This window comes from Dipodomys ordii, unplaced genomic scaffold (genome assembly GCF_000151885.1).
Source record: "Dipodomys ordii isolate 6190 unplaced genomic scaffold, Dord_2.0 Scaffold12, whole genome shotgun sequence".
In the NCBI taxonomy this organism is placed as follows: domain Eukaryota; kingdom Metazoa; phylum Chordata; class Mammalia; order Rodentia; family Heteromyidae; genus Dipodomys; species Dipodomys ordii.
The window spans coordinates 6821416-6835936 of NW_012267228.1; the positions used below are offsets into that span (position 1 = coordinate 6821416).

General features: G+C 42.1%; 1 protein-coding gene across 1 annotated transcript in view; it reads left to right on the top strand.

Moving 5' to 3' along the window:
• Positions 1–566: 566 nt before the first annotated feature.
• Sumf1 (sulfatase modifying factor 1) overlaps positions 567–14521 on the top strand; it is a 57701-nt gene continuing 43746 nt past the window's right edge. Inside the window, exons 1-2 of the mRNA XM_013010610.1 lie at positions 567–740; positions 3910–3984. Coding sequence (XP_012866064.1) covers positions 567–740; positions 3910–3984 — 249 coding nt within the window. The remainder of the gene's footprint in view (positions 741–3909; positions 3985–14521) is intronic.

Consider the following 14521-nt stretch of genomic DNA (forward strand, 5'->3'; position numbering starts at 1 on the left):
TAGCTAAGGGATGGTGCCCAGGCTCTTGATTCAAGCTTAACTTTCAACACACACACACACACATTTTTCTTGATTTCTTTCCTACAGACTTCAGAATCTGTGTGCCAGGTGCTCGGAGAGTAGTGAGAATAGTGGGTAAGCCTAGTTGAGTCTGAGTGGAGGCAGTCACACAGGTTCATTACTAGAAAGACGTCATGTATGTCTGGAACTGTGTTGCACAAAAAATAGAGCTTTTATAATTTATGAATAATTCAAGTGACCAAATTCCTCATAGTCAGGGTGTCACTCATCCACCCAATGAGAACTCTTTAGAGTATCTGATGTGGACCACGTACCATATTTAGTGCTGGTTTATTTTGAATCCTCAGGAAGATCTAAGGAAGATGAAAACCTGTAACTATGATTGGGGCATGAGTGTGGTGGGGGAGGGAAGGATGGAGGGAGAGACGCGTGCAGCAGAGGGGCCGAAACAAGATTCCCATACCCATCTAAGGGAGATCCACCAGGGAGCTGAGGGGTCCTGTAGGCTGTGAAGCATGACTTCTGGTGTTTTTCTTTTACTGCAGATGGTCGCCATCCCTGCTGGAGTATTTATGATGGGCACAGATGATCCTCAGATCAAGCAGGATGGGGAAGCTCCTGCAAGGAGAGTCACCATCGATGCCTTCTACATGGATGCCTATGAAGTCAGTAATGCCGAATTTGAGAAGTTTGTGAACTCAACCGGCTATTTGACAGAGGTAAAGGGGTTGAGGATAGCAGTGAGGACTACTTCTTTTTAAGAACTGTCAAGAGTGCTCTTAACAATGACCGTAGACCACTTTAACTATGGGCCTGCACTGCTGAACTGACACTTTCCCTCTGTCTCTCTGTCTCTGTCTCTGTCTGTCTTTCTCATAATGCCTCACAGCAACTCCATGAAGCAGACTGTTTTTCAGGACATACTGCATTAGAAAAGTCTGTTGCTCGGAGTTGCACATCTAGTTAGTTAGGGCTGGGACTTGAGCCTGGACAGCATGATCCCAGAACCAGTGTTCCTGTTATGCTGTATTGTGTTAGTATTTTAGTATGCCAGAGAGGGCTGCTGTCCACTTGGGCTACTAGAGAGAACAGATGGCGTGGCATGTAAATAAGGCCACTCTTCCTTTTCCTTACGTCATAATTACGCATTTCCTAAATGAACAATGTGGAAGTGTAACTTTTCGTTTGGGGGCAGTCTTCCTGTGCCTCACAGACTCGCAAGCATCCCTGGTAGTCCCAGGCCTTCTGTGGCGGGTGAGGCTCACAGTGAGGCTCTGCAAGTGGGCGTTTGTCCTAAATGGGAAGAGGAGAGGCAGAGGGGCAAGGGGAGGGACTTCCGGCTTATGAAATGAAGGTCTGAAACACACTTGTTCTTTATAGAGTCCTGTTTACTTTGACCACAAAGCACTACTTTTTAAATGTTTTTTAAAACTTTTTTGGGAGAGGAGGCACCAAACATCCTTTATAAAAAATCAGTTTGTTTTTGTTGTTGTTGGTAGTGGGGGCCTGGGAGCTGTCCCTGAGCTCTTTTGCTCAAGTCTAGTGCCTGCCACTATGAGCCACAGTGCCACTTCTGGTTTTCTGGTTAATTGGAGATAAAAGTCACTGAGTTCCTGCCTGAGCTGGCTTTGAACTGTGATCCTCAGATCTCAGCCTCTGGAGTAGTTAGGATTACAGGCATGGACCACCAGCACCTGGCTTAGTTTTCAAGTGAATACCAAAAGCAAAACAACATTTGATTTGGATTTGCAATGTCACATTTAATTAGAATTTCCTAAAATGCCCTCAGTGGTCATAAATTACATCTTGGATATATTCTACCTCCAGCTTCTCCCTCTCCCCCCAGTTTAGCTTTTCTTCCACTTATAATGAGATTAAATCCTGATGATGGCATGCCTGTCACTTTGTTGCCAATAAAAATCACAGAAACTTTTATCTCACTGTTGTTGAAGGTACTATGAGATGCTGCTTTTATCTGTCCCCACTTTTTGTTGAAGTTGACATGTTATAATTTATTTAAATGTTTCATTAGATACTTGTGGACATTTACTTTAGCTCATTTCATATTTTGACTATGATAATCATGACATCAAGCGCTGGAGCTTATTTAGTATATCACTAAAGAGCAGACATATTACTATCGCACAACTTTGTCTTATCAGTATTTTGAGTTAAATATTGTCTTAATAGTTCTATTGATTTTATTTTATGGATTGAAATATATTATTCTGAGAATGAATTCTTTGAGTTTCATCGTGTTTATCAAAGTGTTTAAGGTCACAAAAACTAGAATTCCTGTCATGGACAAAATGCTTTATATTTTTATGGCATTTTGTAGATTTTTTTGTTTTCCCTTCTTCCCTCCAACTTTATGTGACTTCATTTTATGTCACATGCTCCTCATTCCCTGCATACTAGCCTCTTGGTATTGTTCCTAGTCTTTTCCACCTTCCTGTTCTTTTCTACCTTGTGAGCTTTGCCCATATTTTACTCCTGCCAAGAGTTTGCAGCCCTTTGCTTGTCCCCTTTTGAACACCTGGCTCCTTCTCATTTTTTTATTTTTTGGTCTCCTTCTCATTCTTATCAGCATAAATGTCCATTTTTCAAGGAGCCTTCAAATCCCACCAGAACAAGGTTTTCTTAAATTTTTTTAGTTTTACTTCATCTGGTAATTTCCTTTTGTTGGTTTGATTTTTGTCTGCTTTTTCATACTTAAATACATTGAGGATGGGGACCATGCCTATTTAATGTTCAGTGTGTGTGTGTATTTACTAATTTAGCCCCAAATCAGGCACATGGTAGGTATTTGATACATGTTTGTCAAATGAATAATTAGCTTGGGTTTTTAGGCAAGTGTTACCAGGGGATTTGGAAAGAACATGAGGAGTGAAGAAAAGACAATAAGTTCCACTCAGGAAAAGGAGCCTCGGGCTCTTATAAGGACAAAGATAACAATCCAGTATTTAGTTGATTTTGACTAGTGCAGATAGGACTGCAGGTAGATTAGAGAGTCATTTGAACTACTCACCATAGTTAAAGCAAGAGGTTTGAATGAGGTTGCCTGGTACTGAAGTAATGTATTTCGAAGCACCTGTGTTAGAACCACCAGTTTTAACACATGCTTTACTACTGGCCCCTAGAATCCAAAATTCCAGGGTTGCAGAGCTACAGCCTGAGCTTTAAGCAGCTGGCCATGCAATGGCTAGTTCATGTGTAATGGAACCACCAGCCAAATGTGAGAAGTACAGGAAGCCAGGGGAAAGCTCTGGGAAACAGCAGGAAGATGAGCCCATGTATTTCAGGGGATGGATTAGAACAATCCAAAAGAAGAAAACTAGAGGAGGAAAGCCACAGATGACAAAGGACTCCAGGGTCAGAACAGGGTCACACATGATAGAACCAGGTGGGTAACATCAATGTTGAATGATTAAAACACAGATTTCCATGCTTGAATTGACCACTTGAGATTTAGGAAAACATTTGACACCTTAGTGGAGCCTCAAATATCATCCAATAGTGGCAGTTAATTCTTTCAGCTTAAGTCTGTGAGCTGGACAAAGGATAAACAAAGTGTTATCAACACACAGAATACTGTCATTTCCTGGTCATTTGTAATACTTGGGGAAATGTGTTTCCTCCAGCAGTGACAGTCACGTTCTCAACAGCTAACCCCTTCTAGTCTGCCGTCTTATCAGCTAACCTACACTTAAAACAGTCTCCATGAGTGACATTAGCCTGTTTTAAGAGGCAGCCAGGATGCTTTTAAATCACTTCTGAGTCGTCTGGGAAGTCACAGGGAAAACTCAAGTTCATCTGGACACAGAATGGTAGGTGTGAAACAAATTATTCCAGCCTTATCTGAGTTTTTATTTCCTTCCGTCCTTTTAGGCTGAGAAGTTTGGCGATTCCTTTGTCTTTGAAGGCATGTTGAGTGAACAGGTGAAGACTGATATCCAACAGGCAGTGAGTAGTGTTTAAATAGACTGTTGCATTTCTCAGTAGCTCATAGGGTAAGAAATCCAAAGTAAGTGCACCCCTCCTCTTCTTCCTATCACCAAACCATTTTCCCATCCCAGATTAGCCAGAGTCCCAGGCCCAAGACTCAAGGTGCCTTATCTGAAAGAGAATGTAGAAGTCTCCCATGTTTCCGGGGAAGCACAAGGTCTGCTGCTTTCAGTTCAGTCTTTCCCATCTGAGTAATGCATCATGTTTCTTAGTATATTTCAGCTAGGCTGTAGTCAATTCTGGGGGGCTTTGACTTGTAGGTGTTTCTGGAGTAGTAACTGTAGATGTTTTAAAATTCTATTTGCTAAATCTTAATCATCACAGAGGCTGGTGTGGAAATAATGCTTCCTATTTATTTATAAATGTTTTATTTTTTGCTAGTCTTGAGGCTTGAACTCAGGGCCTCGGCACTTTACCTGAACTTTTTTTTTTTTTTTGATCGGTCGTGGGGCTTGAACTCTGGGCTTGGGCGCTGTTCCTCAGCTCTTCAGCTCAAGGCCAGCGCTCTACCACTTGAACTACAGCGCCACTTCTGGTTTTCTGGTGGTTTGTTGGAGATAGGAGTCTCACGTTCTCTCTTGCCCGGGCTGGCTTTGAACCACGGTCCTCAGATCTCAGCCTCCTGAGTAGCTAGGATTACAGGCGTGAGCCACCAGCGCCCGGCTTTACCTGAACTTTTGTGCTCAAGCTCAGCACTCAGCCACTTGATCCACAACTCCACTTCCAACTTTGTGGTTATTAATTGGAGATAAAAGTCTCATGAACTAAAATTTTAGCCCAGGATGGCTTTGAACAGTGATCCTCAGATCTCATCTTCCTGAGTAGCTAGAATTACAGGCGTGAGCCACTGTTGTCTGGCTAATACTTTTTATTTAAACATTGAAACGCATGCTCTTAAACTTGTGTTCAAGGTACTGTCCATGGAAGGGCCCTTTGCTGTCAATATTCATAAGTATTGGAGGCCAGGAAGTGGTCCTTACAGGTAGGGGCCTCCTCTGTCCTGTGAATCAGGTGTTTTTCTCAGATCTCACAGAAATGGTGGACTAGGCTTTGATAAGAAGCACCTGTGGTAAGTGGCGCTTGGGGTTCTGGCCATCTTAGCAGGTGTGTGTCCATTTACGGGTCTGTTTGCATACCTGCCTCCGGGATGTTGATGAGGACAAGGTTAAGCTGGAAAGTTGAGGCTCACAGGACCCAGAGGGTAGAGAATGCAGAGCAATAGGAGACATAGAATTTGGGGAACAGGGCCAGCAAACTCCAGGTTGAGGAAGATCAGACACTGTGGAGGAAGGGATCCAGCCCTGATCTTCCTTTTCCACACACACACTCCCCTTTCAGTTTCTGCTTGAACTTCATCTTAATGTGTTGGCGTCGCTGTGTCTTCTTCTGGGAGCAGCTGTGCCAAAAAATGGAACTATACTGGCTCAAGTTCGCTTTCTCTTCCAAGTAATGTAATGTGAAAGTCAGGGGTTGGAGGACAAAGCAAACCTTGGTTTTGAATCACGTTTTGGTGAATCAGGCCATTTTCTCTCTTTGTTTCAGATAAATGTTTGAAAGTGATATTGAACTCCATTTGAGTCTGTTTTCTTTGCCTACTGCCAGTTTATATTATGTAATCTGATAGCCCTTTCTCTCTTTCTCTTTTTTTAAAAGGGCTTTGAGGTCAACTCAGGCTAGTGTTGTTGAACCAGCAACTCAGGATGTGGTGCCTTTTTAGAGATAAGGAGTTCAGATGAGGGAGGCCATTTATGCTTATTTCTGTAATTTATGCTTTCAGGTACAGGCGCCTTGTCACCTGAGAACCTCCAGACACATTAGATACAAAGCAGAGGTGGCTGATTGCTAGGCTCCGGAGATGTGCTATGAAGTACAAAGAGAAATGTGTGTTTGTAACCAGGACATGGAGAAGTGTCTCTCTCCAGGCTGTAGTGTCAGCCTCTTGCTTAAATGCTTTTAATGGAAAAGCAAACCTTTTAAGCTTGTTTAGAAAAGGGAGGATGGATAAAATAAATCTCTTAATGATCTGGGAGAGCTAAGGCTTTTTTAATCCCCTCACAAAGCCTGACTTATACTTGTGCTCCAGACTTGTGATTGATTGATTGATTTTTGTGCCATTTCCAGGGCTTGAACTCAGGGCCTCAGCACTTTCCCTGAGCTTATTTTTCCTCAAGGCTAATGATTTACCACTTGAGTCACAGCTCCACTCCTGGCATTTTTTTAAGTGGTTCATTGGAGATGAGATTGATGGTCTTTTCTGCCAGGGCTGGCTTCAACTATTGATCCTGGATCTCAGTCTTCTGAGAAGTTAGGATTATGAGTGTGACCCATTGGTGCCTGACCACCAGACCTTTCAAAAAAATTAAATAATTTTGGGCTGGGAAGGTGGCTTAGGGGTAGAGTGCTTGCCTTGCATGCCTGAGGCCCTGGGTTCGATTCCTCAGCACCACATAAGCAAAAAGAAAAAAAAGCCGGAAGTGATGCTGTGACTCAAGTGGTAGAGCTCTAGCCTTGAGCTGAAGAGCTGAGGGACAGTGCCCAGGCCCAGAGTTCAAGCCCCAAGACCGGACCCCCCAAAAAAATTAAAAAAATTAAATAATTGTGTGTGTGTGTGTGTGTGTGTGTGTGTATTGTTATATGAAGATAAGAATCTTTGAACTGTGATCCTCAGCTCTTAGCTTCCTTAGTAGCTAGAATTACGGGAATGAGCCATTGGGCAGCTCACTAGACCCTTTTTAATTCCTTTGTTTCCAGATGTGTAGAATACCAGGTGAATTTAAAATTGGCTTCAGTGGTAGATGGGCATGGATAAGGTCACCCTGACTCACAGTGAGAAAGAGCTTCCCTTTCAGATGTCTTTAGATCTTGCTGATATCAAGAATGTCTTATTTCAGTGCTAACACGTTCTTAACACTAAGTAATCTTCTAATCCAGAGAATAGGCCTAGCAACTTTCCTCAAACATTTGGATCTGGTTAAAGTGACATCATTATTGGTTATTTTCCTGTGGTTATTTTAAATGTTCCATTCTCTTTCTTTCAGTTTATACTAGCGATACAATTTTCCTTCATTTCAAAACGGCTTTAAATTGTGAAGTAAAATATCAACAGGAAATAATGTACCTGTGTCCAGGGTACTGAGCTATCCTGAATGAACATGCTTGTAACCATCATGCAGATGAGGAAGTAGAATTTTTCTGTGTTCCCCATCTGTGTGCCATATCCTCATCACCACTCCACTTTTCCCCTAAAGTAGCCCCTTTTGTAATACGATATTTCCTTGCATTTCTTCAGTGCTACCACCCAGATATCCCAAGTCTGACCTTGTCCATTTAAAGGAATTGTTGTCTTTTAAGGCTCTTCTGTCTATCTGTGTATCTACAGGGTTCTTTTCTGTGCCCTTACCCCCATTTTCTCTTCCCTATTAATTTATCCATTGAAGAACACAGTCCGAAGTTTGCTCACTGCTTTTTCCGTATAGTTTACCTGCTCTGTCCCTCTCATGTATTATCTACTCATTGATAGCTGCATCCTCAGGCCTGAGCAAACTCATGTTTGCATCCCATGGCAAGGCATCATGGTGTTGACTTCCATGTCCACCATGAAGACCTGACAGCTGCTTCTTCCTCTTTTTGTTGTGTTAGCTATTGATGCTCAGTGCTGACTTCATGTGTTTATTGGGGGCTATAGGTGGTGATAATCTAATAGTTCTTCACTGGAGCTCCTTTCATAATTACCTCCACCTATATTTTTGTAATCATTGGTATAGGTCTTACAGGAAACAAAGACAAGTGCTTGAATTTTTTTTTTTTTTGCTAGATCTTCAAATAATGAATTGGGTTCCTACTTTCAGGTTGACCAGATGGCATTTGAATCCAGGGCCCACTTATGCTAGGCACAAACCTCTAGCAATGAGCCACGCTCCTGTTTGAGGTTCTTTGGTGATCTTGGGGTTCAGACTCAGGGCTTTGGGCAATGTCCCAAGCCCTTTTTGCTTTCATTATTTTTTGAATAGACTCAGCTTTTTCCCAGACTGGCCTGGACCATAATCCTCCTATTTACAGTTCCCAAGTAGCATGGATGAGAAATGTGAGCCAGTGTACCCAGATTTCTCATTGATTGAGATGGGATCTTGTGAACTTTTTGCCTAGGCTGGTCTCAAACTGCAGTCTTTTTTTGTTATTGTTGTTGTTGGTCGTGGGGCTTGAACTTTGGGCCTAGGCACTGACTCTGAGCTCCTCAGCTCAAGCAAAGTGCTCTGCTAGTTGAGCCACAGTGCTACTTCCAATTTTCTGGTGGTTTATTGGAGATAAAAGTCTCATGGACTTTCCTGCTGGGGCTGGCTTTGAACCATGATCCTCAGATCTCAGCCTCCTAAGTAGCTAGGATTACAGCCAGCTCTCAGACTGCAATCTCAGTTTTTCTCCTCCCAAGTAGTTTAAGATTATAGGTGTGAGCCACATCTCCCAGCTGTGGGTTTCCTTTTTTAATTAAATATTTTCACTTTAAGATAATTGTAGATTCACATGCATTATAAGAACTAGTACTGGGTGTGCCATTTACCCAGTTTCCTGGAGTGGTACTATCTCCTATAACTATAGTAGTTTCACAGCCAGAAAACAAATAGTTGTTATGATCTACCTATCTTTGAGTTTTATGCCTCTTGTGTATATGTATGCCTTTAGTTCTGTGCAGTTTTAAAAACAAATGTAAACATATCTAATTATTTCATTTTTTGAAAAAAAAACTATGAATTCATCAATTTAAACTTACATTGTGGGTCTTTAAAATTCTTTTGATGGTATTGGGATTTGAACTTAAGACCCTGGGCACTCAAGGTTACTCTACTACTTGAGCCATACTTCCATCCCTGCTTTTTGTTGGACATTTTGGAGATAGAGTCTTGTAAACTTTTCTTCCTGGGCTGACCTCCACCTTCCCAATCTCAGCCTCCTGAGTAACTGGAATTATAGGTATAAGCCACCAGTGTGTCTGGCTTTATAAGTTTTATTCACTTGATCTTCTGATCCATTTTTGAAGGTCAAATTTTCCTATTTTTTTGAGCTTAGGGTGCCTTTTCAAGTTGTTGTGAGTCCTTTTTACTGCTAAGGCTCTAACCATTAAGCCACACCTTAGCCACTGCCTCTGTTGCAGCTTTATTGAGAGGTGATTTACACACCAAGAGTTACCATTTGGAGTGTGCAATTCAGTTGTTGTTTGGTATATTTGGTGTATTTATAGGGCTGTGCAACCATCACCACAATCCAATTTTGGATCATTTTCATCAGTTCCAAAAGAAACCTGTGTCCATTTGCAGTTACTCCTCCTTCCTACGCGCAGCTGTAGGCAACTGTCCCCAGTTCTTGCATAGTCCTTCATGGCTTCTTTGATTTTCCTAATGACAACTTGTACTCCACCCTTGACCTGGACTTCACCATTTTTCTAGGAAGCCCAAGTGTTTTAGTAGGTGGTGGTGTTTCCAGGATCCTGTTCAGGCTCTGGATGTGCTCATTGCCATGAGATGAGCTGTTGTTTCCAGGCCCTGCCAGTGGACAGAGCTCAGATAAAATATCCTACGATTTCACACTCATACTTCCATTTCATGATTTCTAACTTCGCCTGTTTTGTGTGATTTCTTTATCTTGTATACCAGGAATCCTGGAGCTTAGGAACACAGGGATAGGATTAAAATAGTCCATAATTACTCATTTATTTCATCCCAGATTACATACAGAACAGTCTTAAAATAATACCAATGCTGCCATCTCCAATATCATGCTTAGAATAGGTTTTTAAAACCCAGACTTTTCCATATGGTTTCCTGTTTCTCCCCCAGTTTTAAAATAGTTGGACTACTTCTGTATTTTCAAAGCATATGTTTGTGGCATAGAGTACTGTCTCCTTTTTAACTCATATTTAGACTTAGCTTTGTCAGTAGTTACATGATCAGTGCTTTCTGTGTTCGTTATGCCTAGGCATTGTAAGGATGAAGCTCTCTGCCAGCTTCTTCTGGATGTGGAAACAATGTTCCCTGAAAATTTATACATGTTAATAACAGTTTGTTATTAAATATTATACTTTAAAGTCACTTTTGTTACATAGGAGATCTTTGGTTTACATGTGTTTTGCTAGATTACCTTCTATACCTTATTGTTTTCTTTTGGAATAAGACTTGCTGTTGCAAAGGCAGGTGGCAGTCAAGATTCCTTGCCCTTGATGTTACTTGTTGCTTTTGTCTGATACCTTAGGAGCTTTTCGTTTGCCTTTAGTACTCCGTGTTTTCACTAGCATATATTTTGGTGCTTATCTTTCTGGGTCAGTGGTGTCAAGTATGGGGTTTGCACTTTCAGTAGAATTTTTCACAGTTTTTATTTTTGATAGTACTGGGATTTGAACTTAGGGCCTTGAGTTTGTTAGGCAGGTGCTCAGCCACTAGACATGCTCTTAGACCTTTTTCCTTTTTTTTTTTTTAAATAGAATCTCCAATTTATGTCTAGTCAGTCTGGACCTCGATCCTCCTACCTACAGCTTCCTAGATAGATAGGATCACAGGTGCATATCACTATACTTGGCTTAACTGATTGAGATGGGATCTCACTAATGTTTTGCATGGTGAGAAAGAGGCAGATAAGGAAGAGGACAGCATTGGGCAGAAGGCCTTCTGTTTCTGTCTGCACTTAACTACCCACTTGGAGCTTTGCACAGTCAGGTCTCAGCTGTGCTTGCTCTGTGAAGTCTATTTGGAATACCATCTTACCATCCCACATTCCAGATTGAGATGCTCTCTGCTATCTGTGGGGCTCTCTTGCCTTCCTTTCCCATCACTCATATCCCTTCTCATCTGAATTATGTGTGTGGTCATTTCTTGGATACTTTCCCTTTACTAGTTCCAGCACAGTAACTGTCACTTAGAAAGGACTCGACACCCACCTGCCGCAATATAAAAGCTTGCCATTTAGGTATTGAGTATTAGAGCATTTCGGCTTTGCAAGCCGCGGGGTGCAGTCCTGGTATGACCAGGCTCAGGTTACAGAGTCAGCTATGCCTTGGTGAAAGACACCAGCTTGACCATCAGGGTGGGTTCACTGGAATTGAGTTACTTGGGAACAACAGTCCAGGGCTGGCTGATCGGCTGAGATAAGAAGGTGATGCTGGGTTTTGTGCCTCTTCTTGAAGAGAGTGGTTGTTCACCTGACTTAGAAGTCTGTGTGTGGCACAGGATCAGAAACAAGCCAAGATAACCCTGGAAGCCGAGAACCCTGTAAGAGGATCACTAGGCACAACTGCTGTTTTAAGCCTGCTCCAAGACACCCGATAGAATGCACGGGTGAGGCGCGCTGGCTCCAGAGGCTCAAATTGGAAATGGCTAAGGTGTCCCTACATTGCTTTTAGTTTTCTGTAGGTGATTTGAGGTCTAACCTGGACTGAGGATTAAGAATGACTCTGATATTCTGTTTATCTCTGATAAACCTCCTGAATGTTGGGCTTTGCATCGAGTACCACGAGGGCCTGAAGGTAAACTGTTGATTACAATGTCATGCCCCACTGCTCAGCTTCCTGAGACAACATGCATGGACAAGAATTTAGAATGCACAGGACTTTCCAGTCTCTTGACTGAAAAGCCTTGCCTCATAGTTGAGCTGTGGCCAGGTTGAGGAAAGGCCTGCCTCAGTTTAGGTAGAGCTGAGAGCAGCCCCCATTGGTACATAAGAGGTGGCCTGCCCTGCGGACCTCAGCTCTTTCCCTTCAGCTCTCTCTCTCGCCTTTTCTGTTGGTCTGTCTGTCTGTCTCTCCCAAAAGAAAACTGAAAAACACGTGAAATTGGTATTTATGTAGAATAGGATCACCCAGAGACAGACAGACATACAGACAGACCCCTCTCTCCCCACCTCTCTAATGAATTTTATAGAAAATACATCTTGGCTTCTGGGTTATATTCCAGATAGAAGATGATGGGGCTAGGAGGAGGATGTTAGGAATAGAGATGCCGTAAATAATCTGATGATGAAAAGTGCATCTGAGAGCAGAGAGGGAGGAATCAAGTTTGACCCACGTTTGCTAGAGCCACTGGGAAGATGGCTAGACATGGAGCCCATGGAAGTTTGAATAAGTCATAGTACCTACAGAGGATCGAGAGGTGCATTTTTTTTTCACTTTCAGCAAATGATGAACATTTATGCTGGTAGTCACATCTTGTTTTTGTGTATATTATTTTATGGTTAGTAGAGTTTGAACTAGGGCTCATGCATATTAGCTAAGCACTCTAGCACTATCTACCCAGACTCTGTTTATAATTTTAATGACTGTGTTGCATTCATGTAGGCATACAATAAGTGATTCAACCGGTGTTTTTGCTGGGTCAAACATGGGATATAGGAGTTTACTGAGTATTGTCACAGTGCTTTCAAGATGGGACATATTAATTTGTATTGTCACCTACTTGTGTATTAAAAGTATAGTTATTTTTATTTTAAACTTATTTTCTTTCAATTGCATTTTTTATTACCACTCAACAAATATGTTTATGAGTACAATATATCTTAGTTGATGTCACCCCTTTCACCATTCTCCCCATCCCTCCGAGCCCAATCCCTCCCACCCCCTCAGTGTTCTTAGTTTCCTAGGATATGCGCTGAATATTATGACTACATCCTCTCTCCCATCTTGTCCTCACTCATCTACCCTTCTTCCCTTACCCTGCCTTTAGTGCTGGTTTCCTGGTATTCATTTTGATGGACTGTGAGTTAGTTTTAAAACTAACTGAAGCCAGGTGCCGGTGGCTCACGCCTGTAATCCTAGCTACTCAGGAGGCTGAGATCTAAGGGTCATAGTTCAAAGTCAGCCTGGGCAGGAAAGCCCGTGAGACTCTTATCTCCAATAAACCACTAGAAAACCAAAGTGGCTCTGTAGCTCAAGTGGTAGAGCGCTTGCCTTGAGCTGAAGAGCAGAGGGACAGCACCCAGGCCCAGAGTTCAAGCCCTATGACCAACAAACAAACAAATAAATAAAAATAAAAAAACTTATTGTCTGAGCTTTTCTTGGGTGAGCATGGTGGTACATGCCTGTACCGTGCTCAGCTGCTAGAGAAGGCAGAGGTCAGGTGGATAGCAGTTCAAGGCCAACCTAGGTAAAAAGTTAGCAAGACCTCTCAACAAAGAAGCCAAGTATGGTGGTGTACATTTGTAATCCCAACTACATGAGAAGCATAGGTGAAAAGGCTTGTGGTTAAAGGCCAATCCCGGTCAAAATAAGACCCTCCCCAAAATAACAATAAGCACAGAAGTGCTGAGGGCCAGCTCAAATGATAGGACTCTTCCCTTATATGTAACCAGGCTCTTGAGTTCAAAATCCTCATACCAATCCCCTTGAAGATTAGCTTTTCTCTTGTTCCTATTAATTTTTTAAGGAGCCCCAAATCACTCCCCCCCCATATTTATGAAGGTCCTAACTACAAATGAATGACCTAGGTTACTTCTAAGATTTGTGGGACTCACATGCCTACACCATTTTTACACATTGCCTACACTCGTCTTTCAAGAGCACAAAATGTCTAGAATGGGGTAATTGTGCATCTTGGGCGTAGGCCGTGTGGCAGCACGATGCATTTCGTTAAGAACAGAAGCAGAAAGTATTGTGAACTCACAAGCGTGCCTTAAGTTGCATAACTATTTGTACCCTACCTGGAAAAGTAAGCATTTTTCTGTTCCACATGGTTTATTTAGTCATCAAGGTACCTGATTTAGTATTTAATTAGAAGACGACAGACTTGATTACTGAACCTATTTTGATGGTGAATTTGTCTTTTCCTTCATTGAAATAGAGACTTGTACTGCTTGTCTGCTCTACCTCTCATTATTCACTGGTGCCAGTTGAAAATTTTCCCGTCTCATTTTATAGGGATAACTGTCATGTTTATACTACATTTCAAGAAACAGCTATCTTTTAAAAAATTGCTTGTCTAAATGCATTTAAGGGAGCTGTTGTAAAGGTATGAACTTGACATCTTTACACTGAAAATGCATAATTACACAGTGCCTCTGTCTTTTTCCTATGCTGGTTTTGTTCGGGGTTGTGTGTATAAGGAGCGTAATTTACCACCCCCTGGCATCTTTTCCTGTCTTCCTCTCTTGTAGTCTCTAGGCTGTCACTACAAGTCTGGTTTTGTCTGCTGAGAAAGGCGTGACATGATGCTTTTGCTCTCTGAAATTCATTTCTGAGGGACATTGGTTCTCAAAGATCTGATTTACATTGTAATTGGTCACTGGTTGGCTGGGTTCCCTGTTATATCCTAGACCCAAGACAGTTGCTATGGAGATGGTGGTGTTAAAGACCTTTTATCCAGATGTAAGGGGGGCTGCACCTCTGGAAGGTCTCAGTGGAAATGAAAATGTGTAGGTAGACAGCCATGTCCAGAGAAGATTTCCTCCTTTCAGCGAGGCTGATTGTGCTTCTACTCAGAACAGCATGCCTGAAAACTGTTCCTCTGAAAGAGAGGATTAG